Genomic DNA, 24,667 nt, shown 5'->3' with positions numbered 1-24,667 from the left:
TACCACTTTTGTGATGCAATTATCATCAAAGCTGGTAATTGCGCGTCATTTTTTTTTTTTTTTTTTTTTTTTTTTTTTGCGAATCACGTTTTCGGACGTTCAAAATGCTCAGCAATTACATTTTTTTAGTTTCTACCAGGAACGTAGCCAGAGTTCTGATTTGGGTGGGGGGCATATATACTAAACTAGTAGTATAAATAGCATATTTGGAAGGCAAGTCAAGATTTGGACCCCGTGCTCCCCCTAGCTACATCCTTGGTTTCTACACAACTTTTTTCCGCTAGAAAGTACCCAAGTGAATTAAATAGCTGCATAAATTGCTTGCTATAGTACAACATGTAAATAAATTTTAGAAAAAAAAATCATTCAAGTCATAGCCTACGATGCGGGGGCTTGCGAATATGATTCCCGATGTGAACACTTGGTCGACGTTGAAAAAAAAATGGTGAATCAAGACTAAAACTATAAACCAGATAAGAGGGTAGACGCATGCTAACATGGAGAATACACTCATTTGTAGCTACAATATATGAAATGCACTACTTCTCGTAGTGACTGGCATTTTTACCATGCCTTGAAAAAGAAAGCGACCCGCGGCTGAGTCAATACTTAAAAACAATTTTGGCGGAACAAGAATGAGGAAAACTAGTCCGGCAGGAGGGGGAGTAGAAATGACATGCCAATTCCAATGTGAAAACCCTCTGTGCAGCACAAATGAAAAAAAAAAGGTCTTATCAGATTCCCTCATTTGCTTGCTTGCTTCTCAATTCTTGGAATTCTAACCCGAAGCTAGTCAGTCACGTGATGTGCAAAGCAGAGAAATTCTTGGTTCATCTGCTTGCCCAGGATGTACTCATTACTGATAGATGAGACTTATTATTATTATTATTATTATTATTATTATTATTATTATTATTACTAGCAGCGTTCACCCCGCTTCGCTGCGGTCACCCCGGAACGCAATAAACTTTGTTACTTAGATAATTTTTACTTTTTCGCTTTCAAGTGATATGATAAAAACCATAGAAGATTGCATTAAATCTTAACATTATATCGCCTGTCATTTATGTTAACCCGCCCCGCTTCGCTGCGGTCATCCCGGAAGTTTTCGCTTTCAAGTGATATGATAAAAACCATAGTAGATTGCAGTAAATGTTAACATTATATCGCCTGTCATTTATGTTAACCCGCCGAGTGACACGGTCATGCGGGTTGCATATAAATACAAGGTCTGTATGATAAGTAATGAGACTCGCCGCGCCGCGGCGCGCGTGTCGCTGGAGCGGGTTTGTCGGTGATGGAGGATGTAGGGGGGGGGGGGTCCGAGCAAAGCAACGCACCGCGCGTCAGTTGGCTCCGAGCCTTAGTGGAGCGCGGACAAGCCTTGGACAAAGCCCTTGTGAACATTCTTGTCACGGCGGAAAATCAACAAACATGGAGGGTTCCATCGAACAGCGTTATGCGATCAAATTTTGCGTTCGCCTGGGGAAAACGGCTACTCAGACGCTTTCTCTCATCACGGAGGCCTACAAAGAGGAAGCCCTATCCAAAGCCCAGGTGTTTCGTTGGCACAGTGCGTTCCGGAACGGCCGGGAAAGCGTTGAGGATCTGGAGAGGGCTGGACGCCCGACAACAGTGACTACGGACGAAACTGTGGCAAAAGTGAGGGATCTCCTGAACTCAGACCGTCGATTATCGTTGAGATTGATTGCTGATGAACTCGATATGAACCACACAACAGTGCACAAGATTGTGACGGAACAATTGGGAATGAGAAAAATCTGTGCGAAACTGGTGCCGCGAGTGTTGACTGACGAACAAAAGCAACGACGTGTTGATTGTTGTCAGGAACTGTTGAACCTCATGAACAGTGACCCTAACTTTGAAGATGACGTCATAACAGGTGACGAGTCGTGGGTGTTCCAGTACGACCCTGAAACGAAACGTCAAAGCGCGGAGTGGCACACTCCTGCGTCCCCGCGCCCCAAGAAGGCCAGAATGTCGAAGTCAAAGGTGAAAACAATGTTGATTGTTTTTTTTGACAATGTGGGGGTGGTCCACAAGGAGTTTGTACCCCAAGGACAAGCCGTCAACGCCGCCTTCTACAAACAAGTCCTTGAGAGACTGCACAGGAGCGTCAAGCGGAAAAGACCGGCGATCGCTAGCCGGTGGAAGTTGCATCACGACAATGCCCCTGCCCACACCGCCTTCTTAGTGACCTCCTTTTTGACCCGGATTGGGGTGGAAGTCCTTCCACAACCACCCTACAGCCCAGATGTGAGCCCGGCCGACTTCTTCCTCTTCCCGAAGCTGAAGCCACGCTTGAAAGGAACCCGTTTTGCAGACGTCACAGCCATCCAAGCAGCCGTGACCACATTTCTAAAGGACATGCCGGCTGCTGACTTCCAGGGGGCGTTTGCAGCGTGGAAACATCGATTGCAGAAGTGCATCGACGCAAGAGGAGAGTACTTCGAAAGCTTTTAAGTCCCTGTACAGATCAGATCAATAAAACAATGTTTCCAGACCTGGTCTCATTACTTATCATACAAACCCTGTACGTTTATTTTTACCTATGATGAACTAACAAAGGATTTGTACGTTATGGACACTTGAATGGTCAATTATCTCAAGACACTGGTAATTAAAAATTAAAGTGATATGATAAAAACCATCTAGGGTCCAAATCCTAATAACCCCCCAAAAATAAAAGAAATTGGTTCAGCCGTATTAGCGTGATGAGGGAACAAAGGATTTGTGCGTTCTCTTTTATATATATAGATTATTATTATTATTATTATTATTATTATTATTCAAACTAATGAAATAAGGGGCGGGACAACTTCACACTTACAGGTCTGATTTTGAGATTTTTCTTCTCAAATCGTTAGTTTAGGTTAGTTGCTAAAATTATTATTTTCGAAAGAATTCTTTTATACTAGAAATAAATTAGGGAGAGGAGGGATAGTGTGAAGTTGTCCACCCATGAACAATATCCATATAGTTATACTGCATTATATAACTAGTTGCTCGTCAGTTTACGCAGTTCTGAAGCTGCCTATCTCAGTTTTGCAAAAGTAAATATTTTATTTGACAAATATGTTTGAGGACCAAGTGGCATGTAATTATAATCGTACTTCTTCTCTTTAATCAACATCATATTCGTATACATCGCTCTTTGTCATGATATGTATCATCTTCATAATTAATTCCACATAATCTCTAGTCCATTAACATTAAATTATTATTATATTGTGCTAAAGATCAAACAAAATGACACGCACAAATTTTATACGTACCATGGAATATTTCAGAACGAAAATGATTCTCACATGTGAATATTATATTATTTAATCGTCAACACTGTCCGATCCTAATTGACAAATATTATACCTACGTAAACCAAGATTTCGAAGATAGACCTCCCTGGTATGGCTTACGGTTCACGGGTATCCTTGCGAGCCACTGTTCTTAGCACTCTAATTTATTGAAATAACTTATAGTACACTGGTACCCTTATTTGGTTCGCAGTGAGAGAGTATTAAATGTAGTACAATATTCCGTCCCAGTCTAAATGGTGAGTCAATATATTACAGATTGTATATAGAAACTGGTAGGTACTGAGAACAGATGCTAAACAACGAAAACAAAACATAATTAAAAACCAGAGACAAAAATAATGTAAATATACATTAAATAATAAGTAAAACGAATATAAAGAGTTATCTACTAACACATTCCAGTAACACGAAGCTTTTATATATATATATATATATATATATATATATATATATATATATATATATATATATATATATATATATATATATATATATAATCTTATTTTTCATCATGCTGTCTTAAATCTTCAGCGATTCCTTGTTCTTGATAACATGGAGAAGAATCATCAACAGAAACAACAATTTCAGTTTTGCGACGTTTAGCGGCGGCTCGAGCAGGTTTTGAGCGCTTATTTCGTTTCCTGGTTTTTGATAAAGGTCGTTTACGAGCCATTATGTATTTGCAGTATATCAGCTCACGCCTGATTGGTAACACCTTCAACTCGTTAGCTACACTGTGAAATAGGTGATAGTAGGACCTTGTAGTTGTAGAACATCCCGTCGAAAATGCGAGTGGCGCTAGCGTACAGATGTTCCTTTTAAAATGTTAACACTTTGCGCATTTATTCTCGAAATACATAAAGTAGGTTGGTAATACATGATGAAGTATAATATCGAGAGGAAGAAGACATTTCAGTGTTTAGAACGATATATAAATGTTGAAGATCGCTGGCCTCTTTCGACAAATATAAATAATCAAAAAACGGATTTGCGCTGTGGTGTGCAGTTTAGTTGCATTTTTTCATTCCAATATCTAGTTCTTAAGGTAATTAAAAACAAATCAAGCTTCAAGAGAAATTTAATACCATTTCATTCTAATCAATAATAATCAGGGAATAACACATTCAAGTTTCGGAACGAAATTTTTATTAATTATTGCACTAAATTGGAACAAATTTTAATTAATTATTAATTAATTATATAAGCGCATATTGATTATATCAACATAAAATTAATCATTACTACTATTAAATATATTGTTATAATGTTATATACTCAGATCATTTCGATAAATTGCGTTTTTTAGTAATTCTGAGTAGAGTGCCAACGCCCTTAACACAAAAATCGTACCAAGTATATTTCACGGAAAAAATAAGATAGATGCTGGTTAATATCAAATTAAGGAAAGACAGAGATGATAAAAGTTCTTTATTTATACACAAACATATATATATATATATATATATATATATATATATATATATATATATACATCCCGTTGATTATTCTTATATAATATTGTATCCTTTATGGTATCCTTGAATATATTTAACTATTGTAGACGAAGCACCATTCAGCTGCAATTAGAAATACACTTAATGTCATTGAGACAATGAGTGGAATCCATAGGAATGAAGTTTGGAGTCCATGATGCGATGAAGGCGCCTAATCAAGAAGGAAGATTTTCCTTACTAAGAGATGGTAGAAGTGAAGAAACAGATACCAACAATGGGGAAAGCCATCGTGAGAATATGGTGGACCTAGAAATATTTTATATAAAACATGGAAAATATTTATCGTCTTTGAATCACATATGATTATGTAATCATACGAAACATAACGACAACAAATATGTAAACACTTTAAATGATAGGTAAAGTTATGAGGCATTTTGTTGAGTTATAACAATGTAACAATTTATATTGATCATTTCACATTATTGGAGAAAATATGCTGAACTAACTTTCTTATAAACTACACTTATAACGATATTTTATCTGAAGTTTTCAAAAGAACATGAAATATGATTTGAAATCCAATAGTATACTTGCAGTCCGTTTATGATTTTTTATAATAGATTTTAGATCCCCATATAATCTCAACCCAAGTGGCAACCTGAAATAACTTTTTCACATTAATGATCATTATTTTACACTTTGAGAACTGCACAGCTTCATACAATTGTTCTAGTTTTAATGTACATAGATCCCAAGAGTCCAACTTTTACAATATCGAATGCAACAAACCATTTAAATATGAACAGCAGGGTAACTCGAATGTCTAATGCGTTTAAGATTTTGCTAATAATTTCCTCAAGACATCGTATTTAAGATATTCCGGAGGGCTTTTATTCTTACATATTCGTTCATACTGTACATAAAGAAAACCTTTTTAAGGCGATATTGTATTACTGCTATATTATCAGAATAAAAGTTGACAAACCACCAGGGCAAACGAAATGTTTATTTATCATCAATGGAAAGTAAAGCATAAAAATCATTTTTAAAGCAAACAATATAAGACAAAGAAATTCACAGTTCATATATCATGACGCTTTAATGGATACTATAGTGACACTGATAGTGTTGTATTCAGCTTGCTGTGGAGAACAATGATAAATAACTTAGCTCCTGCTGAATGTTTGACAGTATTTATTATTTATGAACAGAACTTGTAGCGTTATAAGTCGATTCCGTTTAACGTTCAACATTGTATGGTTTTGAGGCCTTAATTCGACTGGAAACCCGATTTCATGATGAAGCATTGTATTAATAATGATAAAACATCCTTTGTTATGCACGCTCCCATCAGAGAAACAATATGAGATTGAGCACAAAAACGAAATTTCATCCTTGAAGCTTAATAAAGTTGTAACTATATTCACTTGACTTACTTCACTGAGCTACTTTATAACACACACTCACATGTTGCAACGTGTTTTAGTTATTATTGGTTTATAATATTTACAATAGGATTCTCTTTCGCACTCGAAACCTCAACCTATAACACTTGGGGTCAACGAAACACAAAATATCTTTGTTTTTAGATTATTATTGATTTTTGTAAGTTTTGCGTAGCATTACGATCGCAATGTTTGTGATGTCTTATACGGTATAAAGTCCATACCTTTTTGATAAATATGTGTATGATTACATGAAATTTCACAGTTTTTACATTCAATTACAACATTTACCTTTATTCCGGTACACATAATCTTGTATTGAGTGGTACGGATGATAGCATAGTTATTTGCAAAATTTGCAAACTATAGCGCAATATAATAAATTCATTAGGCTATTATGACTACTAAAGCTGAGTATCTATAGTACTAAATTTTGGGTAATTATTTAGTAATGGGGGGCCAACAGTAACGAAGACAGAAAACAACGAGCCCTGCGGGGGCTCTAACCAGCCTTTACTCGTTCGCCAATACTGTCTGAATTAAATGTTATTAACCTCACCTAACCGAATGTGAATAGAATATATCAAAGAAAAAGTCGGTTGAAATTCCGCCCCTCCCCCAAAGCTAATAGCCGTATTTTGCAACATTCTTTGAAAAAATTGCGGAGTGTACTGAAAAGTATAGCATGCAAAATTCATTTATAAGTGCTATGTCTATTATCGCAAAGTTAAACGTAGATTTTAAGTGACTATTACATTATCCATTACGGAATGGTGTTAGATTACAGGTAACTAAAACGTTAATTTTGCTTTGCTTTCAATTGGTGCAAATGGCAAACATTAACCCTTCTAAATAGTACATTTTAAAAATGTTTTAATCAATTCCTACAAATATTCATGTTTATTATCCTGTTGGGGCAAATGAGTTTCAAGAGGTGATCTAGTGTATAGATCGCTACATTTCGAAAGTGTTATGTTCATCAGTGAAAGGCGTGTAAAAGGCATATCTAGTGTATTTTGAAAGTGCGTGTTAATAATTTTTGGATATTTAATGGAATAGAATTGGCAAGAAATATGCAAGACGAGTCTTTTCCAGCTGCCGAGAGGATTTTATCAGATATTGAAGCAGTCTTCAAAAAAGATCCTCACTTGTTAGTATACTTTTTTTTCCGACTTGGTGGAAAATTATATCCAATGAAGTAGTTTAGTGAATTACTGCGTTTATACATTTAAATAATATATGTATGATTAAAAATTTGCAGAATAAGAAAGACATGGTAGTAAATTTAAATACAAAGAAAAGTTAGTGTTCATATAGAGAAGTATGAGGCAGCATTTAATTTAGTACAAGGCTAATATGTCGAGACATTCGATTACACTCTTTCTTGTAATAATGTCACTTAAGGTTGTGTATGCATGTTTCATGTTTAATTGAAGGCAGACAAGTTAGAATTAATTAGGTATTTCGAAATTGTTCGTCATCCTGATTTTCAACCAAAAGATACGAAGGACGATAAAATGTAACAATTTCGCTAATTTCTGTTAGTATTATTTTGTTATATTCAGATTCAGTTTAGGAGGCCCTCAGTTACGTTCGCAATAAGAAGGATTATGAGAAAACTAACCAATTTGTGCTAGGTGGCCATTAAAAAGCACGAATGCTATCCAAAAAAGTAAAGGAGCACGCTCATTAGCGAAGGTGGGCAAGGTTCTAGATTACTGGTCCCCCTTCCCATTGAGCAGTAATAAAGACAGAAAAGAACGTGCCTTGCGGGGCTCTAACCCGCCTTCACTCGCTAACGCTCGCTCGGCAATACTATGTAATTTAAATGTATAAACTTTGGTACAGAAAGAAACCAACCCAGCTACTAACCTACATGAGGGACCAGTAATCTAGAACCTTTCCCAAAGGTAGGTATACATATGAACGAGGATAGCACAAAACAATGTATATCAAATAAAATTATTTACTTGACGTGTTAAATTATATATTTGCACGTTACTAAAGACAGTAGGGATATTTTCTAGATGTGTTTTCATTTCTTGCATATTTCTGTTCCAAAGCAACACAACATATTACTAATGTAAATGGGTTTACTCAAGCAGACGGTTCCTCTGGTGCTTGGGGTCCTGGGTTAAAATCCTGCTCCTGCCAAGTGAACTTTGTGGACAAACACCCGTTCCCTCCCACTTTCTTCATTCCACTATCTTTCATTTCTCATCATTACCGTCTCCTGTAGCTTAGCCGACATAACTGTGGGACGTGAAACTCCAAAAATTTCATTTCATTTCATTTTTTTGAAGCAGACGGTTCTACTAAATAGAAAATTTATGCGTAAAATACGATGTGAAACATTTTTCGTGAAGAAATGAGAGTGTCAATGTAAGCGGTTACTGTCAGTACACAGTATATTGAAATGAATTTTGAGTAATAAAGTATGTGTAGGTATGTTCTTCCACTACCCTCATTTATGCATATATCCAGCACCGCTGACGCTCCTGTCCTGACTCGGTTAGATAGCATTTGTGCTTTTTATTGGCCACCATTTGTGCTTTTTATTGGCTACAAGTTGGTTCGTGTTAAGCGCTATAGTTTTTGTATCATACATCCACACTGTATTGATACTGAGTCGTCCTGAAATATGTCGGCAAGTAATAATGGGAGCTTCTCATTTAGTGCATGCTCTGCTAAAAGAAATACAATGCTCAAACCTAAACTGAAAATGTAAGAAATGTGTGAAAATTTGGTAGAACCGGCTACTCGAGTAATGCCACGTACATTTCGCAGTTATGTGGATTCCTTAATTCTCGGACATTTCTGTAGTTGAGCGCCATGAGTTGCAATTGACTTCAGATACTTCATTTCTCTTTCTATACTGTGGTTCACCTTCATTAATGTATTTACCATGCTGTAACTTTGCGCCAAGCAGTTTCCTCTGCTTACCAAATAGTTCCATGTTTAAAACCACTTATAAAAAAAAAAATAAATAATAAACACAACTTTCACTCTCCTTACATATTATCTAGGTATGTACAGATACCACTTTTTCACCGATACCTTTGGACATTTCTTATATATTATCAGGAATTTTCAGAATAATGAAATGATCAATATTGTAATAGAGTATATTAGATATAAGGCCAAAATTTGACATACAAAGACAAAAAGCAGATTTCATATTAGGTGCCACACAAAAAATATATTTCCTCTAAATTTAAACTTAATTCTATAGTGTAAACTTAATTCTAAGAGTCAGTGATTGATATTTAGAGTGATAATGTACTTTGAAAGTTACATTGCATTTACTAGTCTCTATTACATACATACAGTGGCGGCGTTTGGACGTTAAAAGTGGGGGGGGGGGGGAAGCAAGACATTATCTGAATATTTGTATATCAGTGTTAGTTTTCGTGATTATTCCTAACACTTTGTTTGACGAAAGGTTGTATAATTAATAGCATAGAATTTTTTCAGTTAAAATACCATATATCGTATTTTATACTTTATTAAGTAAATTGACAAGAGCAACGCAAGTAGATACTAGCCCTTTGTACTCTTAAACAACGAAGATCTAAGAAGAGATTTGATTCCTTGCTTATGAATATCTTAAAATTCTGTCTGGAAAATTGAGATTTGGCCAGTGGCCACTGGTCACTATTTGGTACCAAAATGTTCGCAATCCTCTTAGGTATTGATCAACACCAATGGTGTCATCTCTTTATGAGCTACCGTTGCCAAGATGTTGGCCAAAAAAGTTCCAATTTCGGGAGATTTAAGAAGCCATATCTTGGGAACTGTAAGTCATAGAGAGATAATATTGGTGTTGATTAATATTTAAGAGGATGGTGAACATTTTGGTGCTAGATGGTAGCCGGTGGTCACTGACCCTATTTGCATTTTCAATATATATACGGTGATAAAAAGTTAAATCTCAATATAGCTAATTCAACAGATTTCCTAATACGCAGGTTCCAAATATGTAAATGTATTATCTATTTATGTAATCAAATACATTTAACATACAATTTCATATAGATTTCGAAAAAATAATTCTTTTTAATTTCGTTCTGGCATTCTTTGAGCATTCTCAACTGTTTCTTCCTTGTTTTCTGTTCAAAGAAAAAAGCCAGCGTAAAGGGCATTGCTGTGTCTCCTAGTAAAAAAAGAAACTTTTTTTCTTTCACCAAAAGTTTGCAATTGCGGAATATCATAAATGCTATAGGCAAAACAATGAAAAAGGTAGAAGTTGATTCTTATTACTCTGTTTTTAGTAAATATTCCTTACTATTAGAAAGAAAAAAAGACATTTTAGGAACTGTCGATTTTTGTGCAATTAAAGGATAACTTGCGAAAGACCTTTTTGTTCTGCGAAATGTTATCTCAATTAGTTTCAAAGTGGCTGACTAATATATCGAGCCCTTGCAAGAAAAAATGAAAGTACGCTGGAATTATTGCGCTCCAAAAGGTTAATTTTTGTGCCATTTTCCGTCGCAATTCCAGTGCAATTCCTGTAGTTTTCTTAACTCCACGATAACACAAATAACCAATTCATAATCACGCCACGGCAAATATTATGGCAACATTTTTTCTATGAACCAGTAATACCTACAAATGAAACTGTATATATTAACGGGTCACTTTAAAAAAGTGAGGGGAAGGCAACTGGCCCCTCCTTCCACCTCGAATCACCGTCTCTGCATACATATAATGCAAACTGATACTACCGTTACAAATTTTTAATGTTTAAAAAATTAAGCGTGGTGAACTAGGTGTTGCTGTGTATACCTTAAAAAATAAAAGGATTATTTAAGCGAAGTGGAAAACGATAAAACTATTTATTAACTTTCGAACTAACTGTTTTTAACCAGTAAGTACGAGAAAATAATGACAAAGTGAGTATCTTGTGGGTTTCTTCCATAACATTTTCTTCTGAATCGAAACATCTGTCTCGTTGGGGATTCAAATTACGGGTCTGCCATCCTGACCATGGGAGCCCGGTCCCCCCCCGGCTCACGAAAATGTATACGTAATATAACAAACCACGTATATTAAATACCAGACGTAATATAACAACCATGGAATGGGCCCTCCCTAGAAACTTTTCTTCACCAGTATTTTGGCATCGAGAGACTAAAAATATCAATGGAGTATGAGTAGTGCAATTCAAAGGCGTACACATGCATAAAGAAATCGATGAAGTATAAGTGTCACAGTTAATATTAAACAAATTGAAAATAGTTCGGAAAATGTATTGGTAAATATCGGTGTTCATTTGCCGATACCACCAAAAGTGGCCGATATCACCGATACTGATACCGATATATCTGTACTTCCCTAATATTATCAAGCACAAAAACGAGCAAATCATCCATTTCTTCCTTGTAAATTTTCAAAATTTTGCTAGAAACGGACTACCAACTTTGGAATTGAACTCTTTTACTATGTCTATTTTATACAAAGGTAAAAAAGAAAAGAAAATATTTGTTTTTGTATAAAGAAACTCATACAGTAATATATTTTCATCGTTGAAACCTTGTCGACTGGCATGTTGGAGCGACCTCAAGCATTTAGGCTGGTGATTACGAGAGCAATCTCGCGGGTTCGAATTTCCGCACAGGTCATGGGTTTTATATATTGTCCTTTTATAATATATTTCTTAAAGTTTCCTTTCCCGTACCTAGAGGATGCAAAACTCAAATAAATTAAATAAATGGTTGAAAACGGATACTAATCAAGAACATCACATTTTGCAAAATTTATACGAAAAATTAAAAGGGTCGTTAGTTAGTATTGGCCTTCTTCAATATCTAAATTAATTGCTTCTTTATATGTATTGTTATCTTGTCATCAATGTCTACTATTTCACTTGCTCCTCCTATTTGTGGAAATGTTCACGGAATTACACTTCGTGAGAGTAACTTTTTACTAGTGTGTCTTTTGTGAACTTGTTCGTGTTAAAAGAAATTCAGTATAAAGATTAATTTTGTTTATTCATTGATTTGAATTGTTTTCGTCACTCCACAGAGAATGTTTTGATTCCAAGTTAAGACGTACTTTGAGACGGTGTGTTTTGTTGTAGTTGAGAGCAGGGCCGGCTCGTCCATATAGACAACCTAGGCGGCTGCGTAGGGCGGAAACATTTAGGGGCGGAATGGCAGGCATTCTTTTGCGTGCAGTTTATCAACATTAGCCAAAACGTATGTGCGTCAGTGCCCTACACATTTAAGAAAAGGAAGTTGGGATCACCCAAGATCGATTACTGCTCATCTATATGGAGCGGGGAAACATCTATCTGCCCATAGTACGTTTCCGTGTTCCCACTGTTCATTCTATAACTAAACAAGATCTCCTGCATTATCTGAATATCCAGATTCCGGATGCTCACAGAAATGTCACTGACACTTGAAGTCTGAAGCCCTACTTTCAGAATTATCCTTTCACATTCCTACCCATGTAGCACTAAATACCCACCTCTTTCACCTTTCCCACTCTAGGCTGTCCATTATTCAAAGATCCTTCTTTCACAAAGCACAAATTTATATAATCAGATAACAACTGACGTGGGCATTTTTTAAGCTACTCATCTTTTGACAGATTAATTACACAAATTCAAAATAACTAAAAATGAATGAAGAAACTTCATCTTTGCTTTATCTTTTTTTCAATTATTTTTATTTTTTCCTGCTGTTAATATTTGTTTCTTGCTTGTTATGTTTCCCTGTGTAAATGGCACTTGTTATGCTATATCTGAGTATCTGTTGAAATAAATAAATAAAATAAAAAATAGACCCGACAGTCCTAGTGAGAGTTTGCAAGTAGGAAAGCAAGGAACGCACCGTTAAGGTTATAAATGCTGTTGCTCAATTTATTTCAAACAGTGAGTGAGAGCCTTATGGAAATATTAAAATGTACTACCCCAGCATCGCCAACTTTATGTTGTTTTTTTACACTGGTGCAAACAGAACTGATTTTTCTATGATATTTGTTGAATTTGTATAAAACTACTCCAATCAAAATTTATATGTAAATAAAAACTTTGTATTACTAGTTTAGACTAGTTATTAACGTATAATTTGTTCAAAACACATAGCAGTTTATAGTATACCTCTTAACTTTTGATTTCCTTAACAGGCAAAAATTAAAGTTTTGGATACATTGCAGTCACTAATCACATTTTCTATGGAATCTTTTTAGAAGGAATTACAACCATCTTTTGTTTTACATTTACAATGGACATCGACATTGCCCTGTGGTTTTATTAGTAAAATTTCATTCCAAATGCCACAGCAATAAAAAGGTTTTAAAAAATTGGCTTGTAGATTACTTATGTTTGTTGAATACCAAGAGAGAGGCATTGAGAGTAAGTTTTATTTTATTTAATGTTTAAACAAATGATAACAATGTAATGCGATGAAAATGTCAGGGGTTCACTTCGGTTTGGGTTTTGGGAAGAAGGAGTTTATGGGGACTCAGACAAGTTTTTTGCCTAGTGTATAAAATATCCTAGAGCCACTCCTGATTGAGAGTGAGTTGTTAACACACTTCCCTTATGAATCATGGCTTTAAACATTGGGATTCGCTCGTGTTTTAAATGTTGTACGATGTATGTGGCAAGTTGCTTGTATGGTGGTTGTGAGACCGCAAAAAGTCATCACTGGAAACATCGTGACTTGGGAACAGAGTCTTGAAATGAGCACACATATTCCTAACCTGAGGAAAGTCTGTTTTGCTAGTCTTTTGCAAATAATCACTATTCTTCATTCTTCTGTGACCCTAGTTAGAAGATATTTCATACCCAGTACGTTTCAGAAAACACTCTACAACTGAATCGATCAGCAGAATCCTCACAAAAGCTTACAGATACTGTTGGATCACAAATTTGGTGAACTGTTCTCTTTGTTCGCTTATTGACAGCTGAACTGTGAATTCATGTGTCCTTCCTTTTTATATGCTAGGCCAAACATACATAATTGTCTGGATGGTTCCAGAAGGTTCTAAAAAGTCCTGCTACATTCTGGAATTATCTGGATAGTTTCACATTATTCCAGAATACCTTTCATGATTTGGGAGATTCTTGTAAAGAAAATCCAAAAGAACAAAAGCATTTCACTACTTTGTTTAACCCGCCGTCGCACGCGCCGCGGAGTCACACCGCGGATAGAGGAATTTTAGTTTTCTTAGAACTGTTAAAAGAGTTTGTGCTGCAAAATATACATGCGCAATTATCAAAAACGTTGCAAAGAAAATATGAAACAGTTTAATATCGTTTCAAAACAAAATACACATTAAAATTAAGATGTAGACCTATAAATAAATATTGCGAGTGAGACTCCGCGCGCGTGCTTTGATGTTACAATTGACCACACGTGCTATGGGCGGTTATTTTATTGTTTTTATTCCATTACATTGAGAAATCGGACCAATTCATCATATAGGTCCGAGATGTTTTTTATTTATTTATTTATTTATTTATTTACAAAACCATTATGAAAAATTCCGGAACCGAAACGACTTGTTTCCTTTTCAAGATATGTAGTACCCTTAGGTATACATCCTCTGTAAAGTTCTCAGAATTTTCGAAATTGGTGTTTCTAAGGGGGAAAAAATTTTAAAAAATGCAATTAAGACGAGCCACGAAAGTTATGATCATTGTTTATAAAAATTGTTAAACTCAGAAGTGAAAGCTGTCCTTTTCGAGGAATGTAACTCTGACAGTTCTGTTCAACATTGGAAAAAAATAATTTTTCAATATATATATATATATATGGGTGTGTGTGTGTGCGGGGGGGGGGGGGGGTGAGTGAGTGAGTGAGAGAGAGAGAGAGAGAATGATTTTGTTTTAGAAAAACATTCCGAAAGCTAGAAGGCAATAGCATGAGAACGTGAATACACATTTCGAAACGGACAGTATCAATTCAATCAGTAATTTATCATCATTCAAATGAAACAAAAAAGGCAACAAAATTTCTTGAACCATTTCAGAGATAGAGTTCTTTAATATTGTGCAGAAAATCTTTGGCGACGTGTATCGTTGGCCAGAATTTCTTTTCTTTTGTCTTTTTTTAACAAAATAAAAAATACGTGTTTCTTACTTTTTCCTGAATTTTAACATCCGTTAAATTCAATAACGTACGGAGTATCTCCCTTCCTAAATTGATAAGGACTATGTCACACGCTGTTTCTATGTATTACCTCCATCTGAATACCAATCATTTTAGCTTTGGAATTCTTGTATACAATAAAAGACAAATTCTGACCAAAGCATATATTGTCTAATAAATAGTAGGGTTACAGTTTCGGCAAATTAACTTTGTCTTCATCAGACACATTATGAAATATAATTTCTAAGATTACAGCTTATATACTTAAAATGAGAGAGCAGGTCAAATCTATGAACCAATCAGCTTCGTCTTTTATTTTTAAGCAATTTTTAATTAATTACATATGCAACTTTTAATGATTCAACTTTCATTGGAAAACTAAACTTTTAATTGACACACCTGTGTATTCTAAGTGAGTAACTTTCACTTTTTAGAAACATAACTTTTAATTGACTACCTGCTATTCAGTACATCTGTTTTTAACTCTTCTTTCTTCTCTACTTTATCCAATATCTTCCTCCATACATCATGTATATTTAGTCCACTATTCCAGTTCATAAGTTCCTTTCTTTCTTCCTTTCGTATCCATTCTACCTCTTTCCATTTTCTTACTACACTTTTCTCCCTTTCCAGCTCCTCTGTGCCTTTCCAGTCTACTTCATATTCTGTCTCCTTCACATGTTTACAAGGTTGGCAAAAACCATGTTTTTTATTGAAAAAAACCCAAAAGCCGGTTTTTTGGTTTAAACCAGGTTTTTTTTTTTTTTTTTTTTTTGTTTAAATTATTTGCTCTATGTATTTACATCACATATGGACAGAAATAAGTTTGTTTCGAATTGGTGTTATTATAAAAGGGGTTACATAAGCTTAAAGCGGAATCAAAACAACTACTCGGCTTACATCAGAGAGAAATTGTCCTCCATTTGAATTCGAAGCCGTGACTAATTAGCCACAAATGCGACACGTGTGCCGAATCACTCACAAAGGACTCCTTATAATATATATATATATATATATATATATATATATATATATATATATATATATATATATATATATATATATATATATATATATATATATAATTGTCAAGAGTCATTTCAGAAGAACAAAAAGATAAACAGTTGTACAAGTGAAACCATTATACAGAATTACGTATGGACAATTTTACAGTAGTGCAGAGTACAAAAAGACTAATTTAGTTCAGGTTAAAGAAATGCACGACTTAATTTGCATATAAGTAAGAAAAGTGAATAAAGATAGAATTATTTGAGTCCACTTTGGCTCTGACCCATTTATACATAAAGAGATACCAAAGATAGTTCTGATTACAATAAATGCCTCTCGTGGGGTTTCTATGACCCCACCACCACCACCACCACCACCAAAAATGTACGCCATTTCGATGTATTTTATCAACAGTAAACATTATTAAAACAAAACAATATTTAGAATTTTTCTTTGATTGCAATTGCATAACAATAATAACAAACTAAAACAAAATCACAAAAGAAACAGTCATAAACTGAAAAAAAAAAGTTGCTTTTGTAGTATATTTCCTGAGTAATGAATGGGAAATTTAGGTATGAATCTAATATGAATAATATACGGGAGTTAAACGTAATAACCCACAAATTGTGTTCATCAAGATTTTACAGACACTTACACTTTTACGAACATTTTTCGTGTGTTGGTTTAAACCTGTTTTTTTTTTTTTTTTTTTTTTTTTTTTTTTTTTTTTTTTTTTTTTTTTTTTTTAAAAAAGCTGGTTTAAACCAGCCAACCCTGCATGTTTATATATAGCATTACTATCTCTCTTCAATCTAACGTCATCCTTGTGCTGTTTAACCCTTTCTTCTAACCTCTTTCCTGAAACCATTATACAGAATTACGTATGGACAATTTTACAGTAGTGCAGAGTACAAAAAGACTAATTTAGTTCAGGTTAAAGAAATGCACGACTTAATTTGCATATAAGTAAGAAAAGTGAATAAAGATACGAATTATTTGAGTCCACTTTGGCTCTGACCCATTTATACATAAAGAGATACCAAAGATAGTTCTGATTACAATAAATGCCTCTCGTGGGGTTTCTATGACCCCCCCCCACCACCACCACCAAAAATGTACGCCATTTCGATGTATTTTATCAACAGTAAACATTATTAAAACAAAACAATATTTAGAATTTTTCTTTGATTGCAATTGCATAACAATAATAACAAACTAAAACAAAATCACAAAAGAAACAGTCATAAACTGAAAAAAAAGTTGCTTTTGTAGTATAATCCCTGAGTAATGAATGGGAAATTTAGGTATGAATCTAATATGAATAATATACGGGAGTTAAACGTGATAACCCACAAATTGTGTTCATCAAGATTTTACAGACACTTACACTTTTACGAACATTTTTCGTGTGTTGGTTTAAACCTTTTTTTTTTTTTTAAGCTGTTTAAACCAGCCAACCCTGCATGTTTATATATAGCATTACTATCTCTCTTCAATCTAACGTCATCCTTGTGCTGTTTAACCCTTTCTTCTAACCTCTTTCCTGTTTCTCTATATAACTCATAGCACATTCTTTGCATTTAATTCTATATACAACCCCTTCATCACTTAGTTGTATCTTTGTTACCTTCTTCTTCCTCCTTTTCAATGCATCGAACATTCTTCTACTTCCTCTTCTGTATGTTATTTCTCCTCTTTCTTTTCAATAAGTTCTTTAAGACTTCCGTTTTTTTCCCTATGCTCTCTATTCCGAAACATCTTTTCTTTTCTTCTGTGTCTTCTCTCCCTTCCTTCTGCTTTCTTTCCTCTTCTTTCTTGCTATTCTTTTATTCTCAATCTATCCTTACTATATCTATTCTGCACCAGTAAACTATGAAACTGCTCTATGTCTTCTCTTCTCATCATCAATGTTTATCATTTTTATACATAATATATGCTTATTAGTTAATAATTATTTATTAGTTAATATATGCTTTGGTCAGAATTTGTCTTTTATTGTATTATCTCCATGTTAAGTTTTTGAAATATTTAAGACCATAATATTTTGATTTTTTTTAACCTAAATGGGTAGTTACATTTATTTTAAGCTATGTTTCGTCCTCATATTATTCTGGAAACATCAACAGACTGATTTACAGTGAATAACTTTTGTTTATATTCTTCTGACGTCATTATTTGCTCAGTAGAATACTTCTATTTTAAAAACATCGGATGAGTAATAATAAAATTTTGAGTATCAAATTTAAGAAGAGAAGTGTCTTCTGATCAACCTGCCTGACCACCGCCACAGAATAAAATGAGAATGAGTTCCTTTCGAATTTATAAGTATTGTGCTTGTCAGGTCGTAGGAATGTTGTGATATATGTTATATTGAGAAAAATACAATGTGGTTGTAACTATTAATAACTCACAGAATGGTAAATCTAGTGACAAACATCTCTTTGGTACTAAATATAATATTATAATAGATTTGTGACCATCCTGTGTTGCATTATAATTTGTTTTGTCTTCCAGGAGGGAATTTGATATTATTCCTGTAGCAGATAATCAGAATAAATCACCGTTGATCCATGCAAGCCATTCAATGGGACTTGAATCTTGGTGTGTGCGACACGTATATTATTATGCTTATCATCGCCTCTTAGATATTCGGCACCATCGGCGTAGAGAAGGTAAGCTGTGTATATTTTACATGTTCATTATGGAAGGCCTCAGTACATTACAAAGCCATTGGGATCCATCTATTTATAGTAAAAATATTCTGTCTGTGGCTCACGCTAATTCCTAATAACTAACAGCTGCCGCTCCACTACGTTCTAAGGCAGAGCAATATTTAACAAGCTTTACCGCCAACCCTACCCACTCACCCATATATCCATCCATCCCATTATATTATTACAAGAACTTAGCGAATGGGGCTAGTAGCGCAGCTAGTTGTAAAGTCACAACATTTATTTATGTTTCCAGCTTGCTTTATGAACATTGAAGCACGTTCTAACATATTTCAAGTTTTCTAAAATGTTCTAATTTATTTTATTTTATTATTTTTTTTTCTAGTCTTAAACTACTGAAAATAAACAGTAGGAAGAACACATTCTTCTTGAAATTAAAGAATGCGCTAGAATATTGTAGAATGTTCTAGCACATTCAACATTTTTCCGGAATAGTTAGAACATGCTATAATGTTCCAACATTTTGTCGATGATGGCTTCCCAAACTTTCAGAGAGGTATTTGTATTTATTAAGAGAAAAAGTTCTAAAATTAAACTATGTATCTTCTAAAGCTTGCAACACTCTCTTTTTAGTGATGGTAAGAAAGATAAGATTGCAGGGGGTACAGTTGAAATATTGCCTCTCAAAAAATACCCAAAAATTTGCATCTACGAGATTTTGATCAACTTTGCAAGTGCATATCTTTGGATCTAGTTTGACAGTGACAACTGAATGTAGTCCACACATCGACATCATAGATGGGAATCAAGGAATCCCAAGTTTTGATTGAATTGGTGCATTCATAACATAGTTCATATGTGTTTAGTTTAGAGTGTCTGAATTGCACAAAGATTGTTTAATATAACGTTGAAAAACATTGGACAATCTTTGCACCTTTGTACCTTCGCACACGGAGTGAAGCGAGTGGCCTCTCATTGAAAGGCCATATCAATACAACCAAAGCAGATATTCAAGCGACTTTGGCACATAATCATAAAAGACAACATAGAATCTTCCCATCAAATTTCATTAATTTTGGAAACGATCGAGCTGGGAACATTTTTAGAATTGGTCCCTTTGACGTGGAATGACCCAACCATGTTTTCGTGGGTAATGGCAATATTAAATATATGCATCCTATAGATTGCATAAGTAAACTACCCTACCGTGCTTAATTGTGAGTAAACAACCCAAATTTCACTTTCAACATTTTCTTTCTGGAACAGCATTGTTATAGGAAATAAACTTAAAGATTGTATCCTTATATGAAGTTTGTAAATGTAGCCATATTTCCAAATAGGAGAAGCAGTGCGCTCTAAATGATTCTAGTAAGTTTCTCGGACTTTCAACCAGATGAAAAGAGTATATTGACGTTCGACGTTTCGAATGCAGACATTACATTCATCTTCAGGGATTGTTATGAAGAGAACGTGTATATATATATATAGTGACTAGAGGCGGAGCTTTGAATAGAAGCCTGTGATTAGCTGAGGGAAACGCCTTGCCTCCTGATAGGCTGTTGTGATTTGAACGCTTTTTTTTTTCTTTCTTTCTTTCTTTCTTTCTTGAAAAGGAATATCTCGGGAATGGGAAACCATTCTGATATAAACTATCTTCCAACCAAGGAAAGAAGTTCTCACATCTGGAGACCAAGAAAGCTAAAGTACCTAGGTCCAGTGTAAACAAGCATATCATTGACCTAACAAATAAACAATTGGACGATGCCAGCACCACCGTTCTTAAGAAAGAACTCAACTTGGCACCACACCAAAGTATATCCCCATCGACGAGATCATAACCTGAATTGAACGAGCTGTCAGCCATCAGCTTCCGGATGTGAGTGACGAGATACGAGTGGAAGCCAAACAAGCCCTTTCTAGGACCAATCTACCAAAGTCCCACATAACCAAAGCAGAACGCGAGCCCTTAAATCGGTTCGTGATAATTCAGACATAACAGTACTGTCAACTGACAAGGGTAGTGCCATCGTCCTACTACCTATGCAAGCTTATAAGGAGAACATATGTAACCTACTAGACGACTTAACCTACAAAGAAACTAACCAAAGATCCGACATAAACTGTTGTGACGAAAACCAACTTGTCACTGAAGAAGTCTGGACTTACCGAAGATCTGACCAAGGGCCGTCTGCATACGGAAGTCAAACGTTGTTTTATTACTTAGTCCCGTGACTTGTTGAACGATGTGTTATTTAAATTAAATAAGCTAAACAATTGTCTGCGTTTCTTAACCTATTATTTACTTGAATTTTTAAACGCAATCCTAACGTAAACTCGGAAGAAGGTAGCACACCAGCTACCGAAAATCAGGCTGTGGGAAATACCTTTTTCCTTTTGTTCTTGCTAATTTTTGTAAATAACTGTATCCTTTCTAAAGAAATTTTCCATATATTTTGTTTGAGTATACGGAGGAAAAATAGTTAAACTGAATGTCAGTTACATTATTCGTGTGAACCCGTATTATCATATGTATCATGCGCGCCGACTACGTGGGTGCCCCAGGGCTCCGGCACCCACAAGAATTTTAGTTCGAGCCGGATTTGAACCCATTTTTCTCGCGTTTAAGTCAGCCGTGTTACCGACTGAGATAGGGCGGCCCCAACTTATAGTAACGGTATACGTACGTATTTTACTTTCACAGCACATCTCTTTATATGACAGTGTTCATAATCGAATATTGAGAATTCCCTGAAAACATATAGGCTAACACGTCGTGTCATTGATATGCACCCACATAAATTTTGGAAAGTCGTCGCCGTTGATATGTGTATATGTAAATCAAGACAGTTGATGTTATTGTTATTTTTCTAGTTCCAGTTCTAATGCATAGATAAACAGAATTTAGCGTATGAAACATATTTTCTGATTATTTTTTTTAAAGTAGATATCTACATAGCGAATATACATTAATGGTTCACTGCAACATTTAATTACATTACAATTTATCTTCAAACGGGAAAACATTATAGTTTAAACAGTTTCAAAACGTGGAATGTTCTTTAGTAATAATTTTATATTGCGTTCAGTGTCGTCGAAAAGTGTATATTTCTATCTTTTGAGTGTTACACTCGCATATATTACAGTAAGGAATAGACAGAAAGTCTGAATTTATAGTATTTCGTTATATTAAATAATAATCGATATTTGCACAAACCTCATTTGTTTGAATGAGAATTCCTCGACATCCCTATAAGAATATACTTTTAAAAAGTAAAAGGCCTGTCCGGTTGCAATGATGTGAACAGACTTTGGGGAGATAGCTGAAATTGAGCTCAAAAGTAGAAGAGGCTATGTACTGTCTATATTCCAAAAGCAAATTGTCCTAAAATGGGTGGAACATAGTAAAAAATCATGAAACATTGACATTAATGTCAGTAGAAAATCTATGAAAAAATGAAGTCGTTCACATATCTCAAAAACTATAATGAGGAGATGGCTAATTGAAAACATATTGCAAAGACATAATAAAAAGCTTAAAAACGATGTATAGCACGTAAAGTAAATATAGATAGAACATTATCAAAAGTCAAATTGTTTGAGAGCTCCTCCGTGGCTAAGCGGTTAGCGTACGCGCCTTTGGCGTGGGAGTCCCGGGTTCGATTCCCGGCGGGAGCTCATGTGGTTCGGATTCCACGTTAATCAGTAGGTCCACGTCTCATATAGCCTCGCTGCTGAACGGGACGTTAAACTCAAAATCAACTCAACTCAAATTGTTTGAGTAAAATCAATAATAATGATAAAGTATATGCGTCTTCTTGGAACTGCCTAGGGCGCCCCACGCGGAAGTTACGTGCTTGAAACATCGGGTTTTGAAATATCTAGAGTGATTTAGCACGCAACGTGACTTTTGACCTGATCATATGACACAAACTAGTCTTTATGGCAAACCGGATAGGTTCTTATGTATCTGTAAGTTATTAGTACTTTTGAGTTGTGTATTTTTTTATATAATTTATCAGCACATTGATATATATTTGCTTATATTGTACAAATTTTGTATATCATTGTAGATCCTGCTGTAGTATTGCGGTTGCTACAAGGGGCATTGTTGCTCAATCCTGACGTGCCAACATTTTGGAACATGAGAAAGGAATATATTCAGTCGGGGCGATTGGATTCCAAAGTGGATCTGCACTTCACAGCAGTTGTGCTTTCAAGGAAACCAAAGTGTGTTGAGGCTTTTAGCCATCGAAAATGGATCATCAACAGACTCCTAGTGTCTCCTCCGAATAAAAGCTTCGGGGATTATGGTATTGACGACGAGTTAGATCGACGTGGTCTTCTTGTAAATGAATTGCGGGTAACTGAATTTGCAGCATCTCGTTACGCCAATAACTACCATGCTTGGAATCACAGAATATGGACAATGCAGAATTTGGCGCTGCAGTCAAAAGAACCTCTTCGTGAGTATTTGCTTGAGTGGAAAGCGTCTGAGCAGTGGACTGCTAATCACGTTTCTGATCACAGTGGAATGCAATACCGGCAGTTCCTCCTGCGTCAAATCATAACCCTTGAAGTTGCTTCCTCATCGTCAGTGAGTTGTTCTCCTCCTGTAAATGAAAGTCTGAGAATCTTAGAAAAGTTCCTGAAACTTACCTCGTGCGATGGACCTTCCATCGAAATGTTTTGCACAAGAGAGAGTGATGATATTTGTTCTGAGAATAGCAATAGTGAGTGGGTTTCGTTGTTTAGGGCTTTAGGTTTTGTTGTCTCTGACCTCTTGTTGAATTCAGAACTCATTCTCTTGTATACAGGGCACGAGGCACTCTGGTGCCATCGACGTTATTTGCTCACCACATTGAAAGAACTTCTTGAACACACTGGCTCAGAAACAAAAGGTAAAAGTCTGCCGTTATTGGATGGAATTGGGAAACAGTTATGGCAATATATGGATGTCGAGGGCAACCAAGAATTAGGCCATATTCTTCAAAGAGCCATTAAAATCTACGAAGAACAACTCCTATCGAGTTGCATTAGACCGGTTGATATTCATCAAAGTAGATTTGCTCACCAACATCAAAAATGGCTTTCCTATGTCCTTGGACTCCAGTTAAGTAGCTCAAGATGAAATGTGTAGGTTTGGTAGTGTAACATTGATATTCCAGTATTTGATCATCCTTGTATCTGAAACTGTAATTGTTTTTGTCCTAAATCACATTGTATTGTACAGGGTTGTTGTGATATACTCTACTGTGTGTTGTGATACAAGTGGATTTGTTTTCTCTTTCGTAGGAAAGAGATCAACTGTATTGTGATGAGATGTTAATATATTGTACATTACATTAAAAACTTATTAATTAAAATACAATCTTTTTTAATTGTATCCTTGCCATCATAAAAAAATTAAAAAGGAAAGGTAATCAAAATTGCATTTAAGTTCTTACGTAAAAGGAATTCTGAGCATACAAACAGGCTTCTTACAAGTCTGGAAATCCTGGAAATGATATGGCAATGTCAGGGAAGATTGTATTTATACTGGAAATCAATGAAAATCAGGGATTTTGTTTAGGAAATTAGTTTTTTTCTCTGCTATTTGTTGAGATAATCCGATAATTCAAACATGGAAGCCCAGTGAAGGAAATA

The 24,667-nt window shown here is 35.1% G+C and overlaps 1 protein-coding gene across 1 annotated transcript; it reads left to right on the top strand.

Moving 5' to 3' along the window:
* Positions 1 to 7,185: 7,185 nt before the first annotated feature.
* Positions 7,186 to 24,392, top strand: temp (protein prenyltransferase alpha subunit repeat-containing protein tempura). Its single transcript, XM_081733639.1, has 3 exons — positions 7,186 to 7,390; positions 18,867 to 19,024; positions 23,095 to 24,392. The coding sequence occupies exons 1-3, from the start codon at positions 7,314 to 7,316 to the stop codon at positions 24,150 to 24,152; spliced, it is 1,293 nt and encodes a 430-aa protein (XP_081589765.1). The 5' UTR covers positions 7,186 to 7,313; the 3' UTR covers positions 24,153 to 24,392.
* The last annotated feature ends 275 nt before the right edge of the window (positions 24,393 to 24,667 follow it).

Source organism: Thermobia domestica, chromosome 12 (genome assembly GCF_964235325.1).
Source record: "Thermobia domestica chromosome 12, izTheDome1.hap1.1, whole genome shotgun sequence".
Lineage (NCBI taxonomy): Eukaryota > Metazoa > Arthropoda > Insecta > Zygentoma > Lepismatidae > Thermobia > Thermobia domestica.
Note: the sequence above shows the minus strand (reverse complement) of the source record. Positions and strands in the feature narration are given on the sequence as shown.

Excerpts from the sequence above, each read along its gene's own strand:
- temp (XM_081733639.1), top strand. The coding sequence starts at position 7,314 with ATGCAAGACGAGTCTTTTCCAGCTGCCGAGAGGATTTTATCAGATATT. Across the intron at positions 7,391-18,866 it reads TTCAAAAAAGATCCTCACTT|GAGGGAATTTGATATTATTC; the intron begins GTTAGTATACTT and ends TTTGTCTTCCAG. Across the intron at positions 19,025-23,094 it reads GCACCATCGGCGTAGAGAAG|ATCCTGCTGTAGTATTGCGG; the intron begins GTAAGCTGTGTA and ends ATATCATTGTAG.